Genomic DNA, 5,712 nt, shown 5'->3' on the forward strand with positions numbered 1-5,712 from the left:
CAATTGAAATCCCTTATCAGTTCTGTAAATCAATTTAGACACCCAACCATTTCCCAAAATTAATTCAGACCACAGACCAAACCCATAAACTAAAGGGGTTTTCCAATCACAAGTAAACATAGCTGTGGATATACCATATGTCTCACATGGAAATACTCCTTTATAGAAGTTATTCATCTGGCAGAACATGTGATGATATCATGATTAGAGATGAGCAAGTATACTCTCCCCCCCCCCCCCGCTCCCCCCTGCTCACCGCCGCAACTCACCTGTCACCCGCGCCGGCAGCCGAATCTTTACAGAGGATACTCGGCTAAGGAACTACTCGCTCGAGTAGTTAGCCTTAGGGAGTGTACTCGCTCATCTCTAATCATGATCAATCTTTTTTATAGAACTGCATCAAAAAGGACCATTACCCTGTGTGTTAAGATTTTAGCATGTGTTATCAATAAGAAGAGGGGAATAAGCTGCTACAAAAAACATCCAGTGGCAGCTTATATCCAATAGGAAACAAGTATTGGGAATGTTTAACCCCAAAGTTATTGCCAATATATCTTTTTACAGTGCTCAATAATAGGCTTCAAACCTTCACATACATATTTTTAAGTTGGTGGCTTGGCTGACTACTGACAGCTAGACTCTTGCTTTAACAGCCAGGAACAAAGAAATCTCAGGTCCTGGCAGTTTAACCCCTGACATGCCACAATTATAGATGAGCGAGTATACTCGCTAAAGGCAATTGCTCGAGCGAACATTGCCTTTAGCGAGTATCTCCCCCGCTCGAGACTGAAGGTTCGGGTACCGGCAGCGGGCACGGAGTTGCGGGGGACAGCGGGGCGGAACGGAGGGGAGATCTCTCTCTCCCTCTCTCCCCCCCGCTCCCTCCTCCTGACAGCCATTACTCACCGCTCCCCCGCACCGGCACCCGAACCTGCAGTCTCAAGCGGGGGAGATACTCGCTAAAGGCAATACTCGCTCGAGCAATTGCCTTTAGCGAGTATACTTGCTCATCTCCAGCCACAATCAATAGCAACTGCATATGATATGCATATGATAGAGGTAGAGGGTCCTCCTATGACCCATCAGCACCCCACAATATGATTGTGTAGTGGCCTAGCACACCATCCTGGTCCCCTCCATAAATTTAACTCCAATAAAATCACTGCCTGCATGCAAATGTATCAGTCTGTCATGTCATGTGGTATGAGTGAAGGTATAAATAGGAGTGATTGAGATCGGGAAAGGAGTTACATTGTGTCTTCTGAGAGAGTACCACCTAACACAGAGCCACATGGAAGCACCTTCAGCTTCGTTGCGGTGAAGATAGAGGAGAAGGAGAGATATCCCATAGTGACTGCAATTTGGATGTGAGTTGAGTGAGCACAAAAACACAATAGAGAGAGAATTCCTAAGTATTTCTGTATAGAGAGACCCAGTGCAGAGGTACTAATTCAGACCACAAGTTATGCCTATGCGGCCCTCCAAAGACAGGATCACTGTATAGAAGTACACTATTAAGTCACACCCACGCGTATCCAGTGCAGGGTGCTAATCTTTAAAGTAAATAATTGCTGCTAGAGTGTCTGTGAAGCGACCCCCTACTCCATTCCTCCTCCAGAGTACTCCCAGTCTAGTAGCGGTACCCTACAGATAATGTGGACTGTAGGACCAGTTTCATCCTGTGTATCCTCCGTGACCTCCGATCTCTGTTCTACCTGCACTGTGAAGAGTTGTACCTGAATTGCTGTAAACAATTGTTTTTGACAACGTTATAGCAAGTAAAGTTTATACCGGGCCCTTACTGTTCCTGGGCACGTGAGGTACTATACATAAGTATCTGTGTTCATTCTCCACTGTGTAGCATACCGGTGTGTGGGAAAGGTGGCGTCACGTGTGATAACTACTACCCCTTTCATCCGTTTATTGCCATTTCCTATCCTAGGGGTCGCGAAGGTGTCCTGCAATCCTGCTCTGGCCTTGGCTGTGTGTCATTCTTCTGGGAAAGGAGCCTGATAAGTGCTGCCGTGACAAGCCAACACTTAAAACTCCCAGTTCTTAATGTTTGTCAAGTGTCCAAGGTACCCCTCTGGGGTTTTGCAATTGCAAGGTACCAAAGGGTTCCCATGGCAGCCAGAAGTCTGACAAAAGGTCTCTTTGTCTGTCATATAGCTCAGCATATTAGACCTACCTCTGACACAGTCGAATATGCTGATATCATAGGCATTGTAGAATGCTTTATATAAGGAAATAAAAAACACCATCAAAAAAATCCAAGAGTTTAATTTTTTGAAAAAAAACCCAATTAAAAGAAATACATATTTCTGCACTTAATAAATATTACTGCATTCATAATGACCCAGAATATTAAAATTTTTTATTTATCTGGCATGGTGAATGCCGTAAAAATAATTTAAAAAGTAATGCCAGAATTTGTTTGCCTCCCTAAAACAAAATAAAAAGCAATTTAAGAGTCAAATATACCCCAAAAGGGTACCAATAAAAACGACAACTGTTCCTGCAAAAACAGAGCTTCGTTACTGGATAATAAAAATGGAGTCTTAGGGCAGCTTCACACGGACATTAAAGGGGTTGTCCCGCAAAAGCTAGTGGGGTTCAGCACTTCTGTATGGCCATATTAATGCACTTTGTAATATACATCGTGCATTAATTATGAGCCATACAGAAGTTATTCACTTACCTGTTCCGTTGCTGGCGTCCTCGTCTCCATGGTGCCGTCTAATTTCAGCGTCTAATCGCCCGATTAGACGCGCTTGCGCAGTCCAGTCTTCTCCCTTCTGAATGGGGCCGCTCGTGCTGGAGAGCTGCTCCTCGTAGCTCCGCCCCATCACGTGTGCCGATTCCAGCCAATCAGGAGGCTGGAATCGGCAATGGAACGCACAGAGCCCACGGTGCACCATGGGAGAAGACCTGCGGTCCACCGTGGGTGAAGATCCCGGCGGCCATCTTCGCAAGGTAAGTAAGAAGTCACCGGAGCGCGGGGATTCGGGTAAGTACTATCCGGGTTTTTTTTTAAACCCCTGCATCAGGGTTTGTCTCGCGCCGAACGAGGGGGGGGGGCTATTGAAAATAAAAATAAACTCGTTTCGGCGCGGGACAACCCCTTTAAATTCATTGGGTTCGTTCACATGTGCATATTTTGCGTGCACATTTTCGGTGCACCAAGGGTCCCTATAGAAGTCTATGGGGAAGTGCACAAATGGTTAATAGCAACCTGTGGACATGACACTCATGGAACAATAGAACTGTGTGTTCAGCTGCATAATATTCTGCTAGAGACCAACACAGTGCCTGGGACATACCACTTATCTCCTCCAGAGTCCTTATTCAAGGGAAAGTTGCTCAAAGCCCACCCACTGTCATTTGCTAAGAGTAGCAAATGTCTTGAATGCTTAATCCCCAATAGAGCACATAAAAAGTGTGTGCTTGGTGTAAACGTGTGTGTCGAGACTGATCTCAGTTCAGAAAGGTGCGAGACGTTGGGTCAGCAAGTTGGTGGTAGCTTGGCTGTTTAACAGACTAGTGGACCAGAAGCTTCCAGGTCATGAAGAGAGTATGTCTCCAACCTGTGTGACCTGCTTGGGTTCTATAGAAGATATCCCTCTCCTCTGAGAGAAAGGCTGTGAGGACTCGATCGGTGACCATTGTACAGAGAACTATGCCATGCCTGTATGCCTTGTTCTAAACTTTTACCTAATCCTTGTGGAACATAAGACCATGGAACTGTTTTATGTAACTTCCACTTGGATGGATTGACTAAGGTGACCAGAAGTCCCAATTTAGGCAGGACAGTCCCTCTTTGGGACCCTGTGCCCCGCTTTTTGCCGGGACCCCAGCGGGGCAGCCATGTGTCCCACTTTCGGGACGTCTGGTCACCAAGAAGGTGACTACCAGCCAGGGAGACAAAGCTTGGTCAGAGGCCTACCCTACAAACTAACAAGCGTGAATTTCTTTATGAATTTTTTGTAGCATTCTTTCTAAGGCCTGCTTAATATCTTTATTCCTCAAGCTGTATATAATGGGGTTAAGAAGAGGAGTTACAACATTGTAGAACAGGGAGAGGATTTTCTTTGCGTTGATCATATTTGGAAATAAATAGATACTAATAAGTGACCCATAATATAAAGAGACCACAACTAGGTGAGAGCTGCAGGTGGAGAAGGTCTTCTGCCTCCCAGTCATTGATGGGATCTTCAGTATGGTGAGGATAATATAGACATATGAAATAATGATCACGATGAATGGACAAATTACTAATGGAACAGCAATTAAGTCACTTTCCATCTTCACTATAAAGGTATCTGTGCAGGAAAGTTCAAGTATTGGGTCTCTATCACAAAAGAAATGGTCAATGATGTTTGGTCCGCAGAACTCCAAATGACTTATTGTTACTGAAATAATCAATATTACAAAAAATACAAACACCCAAGAAAGAAAAATAGATTTTACACAAAATGTGAAGTTTATGACTGATGTGTAATGTAGAGGGTTACAGATGGCCTGATACCGGTCATAGGACATCACCGTCAGGAGAAGACATTCTATTGATTCTGTAGCTGAAAAACAATAAAATTGAGTCAAACAGCCGATAAAGGACACAGAACTTCCTTCGTGCAACACAATGTGGAGTAGGTTGGGTACTATGGTGGTGGTGAGTAGAATATCCGAAAAGGAGAGTTGTGTAAGAAAGAAGTACATGGGAGAGTGGAGTGATCTGCTGTAGGACACCACCAGGATGATGAGGAGGTTTCCACATACAGTTACACAGTAAGTTAGAAGCATTAGAAAGAAGAAAAAGTTCTTTATACTGTAGAAATATTGAGAACCCAAGAGAATGACCTCAGTGACAGTGGTGATGTTATATTGCATAGTCATGATGAGGATGAATGTATTGAGAGCAATAAAACTTTCTTGTGTTGATGGATTATACCAGACAAAGATACAGGTTTCACCTAAAAAAGGACATGGAAGAAAAGTTTCTTAGTCATGAAATTCATATTCAAAAAAGAGTCAAGGGCCTGCCGCCTGGGTTTCCTGCTGATGAGCTGTAAGTTGGGCCAATGTGCTCATGCGCTGAGCTGTTTTCTAAAAGAAACAGACTGCTCTGCTGCTACTGCAAAGGCCAGGCTTGGTATTGCAGGCATTGAAGGGCATTATCAAGCCCAGCCACTGCAGCAAGAACAAAGCTGTCTACTTCTTGAAGCAAATCAGTAGGGTGCATATGCACCAAGGCACAGTTTACAGTTGATCCGCAGCAGTCCCCGGCAGCAGACCTTTCTCAATTTACTATTGTTGGTCTATTCTAAAGATAGACCATTAATGGTTTGCAGCTGGACAACCTCTTTAAGTATACTACTCTCAGCTATCAAATGTTAGTTGTAGAGATGAGCGAGCATACTCGGTAAGGACAGATACTCGAGCAAGTATCGTCCTTACCGAGTACCTGCCTGCTTGCCCGCAAAGATTCGGGTGCTGGCGGGGGGCGGCGAGGGAGAGCGGGGAAATTGGGGGGAGTTCTCTCTCACCCCGCTCCCTCGTGCTCACTCCCACAACACAGCGCTCACCCCCGCTGGCACCCGAATCTTTGCAGACGAGCAGGCAGGTACTCAGTAAGGACGGTACTCACTTGAGTATCTGTCTTTACCGAGTATGCTCGCTCATATCTAGTTAGTTGCCATTTTTGCAATCCTCACA

The 5,712-nt window shown here is 44.9% G+C and overlaps 1 protein-coding gene across 1 annotated transcript; it reads right to left on the reverse strand.

Annotated features, from left to right (window-relative positions):
• Positions 1–3,951: 3,951 nt before the first annotated feature.
• On the reverse strand, positions 3,952–4,893 carry LOC136610426 (olfactory receptor 11L1-like). The gene has a single exon (XM_066589656.1). It carries the CDS (start codon positions 4,891–4,893, stop codon positions 3,952–3,954), a length of 942 nt encoding a protein of 313 aa, XP_066445753.1.
• Positions 4,894–5,712: the final 819 nt, after the last annotated feature.

Source organism: Eleutherodactylus coqui, chromosome 2, assembly GCF_035609145.1.
Source record: "Eleutherodactylus coqui strain aEleCoq1 chromosome 2, aEleCoq1.hap1, whole genome shotgun sequence".
Lineage (NCBI taxonomy): Eukaryota > Metazoa > Chordata > Amphibia > Anura > Eleutherodactylidae > Eleutherodactylus > Eleutherodactylus coqui.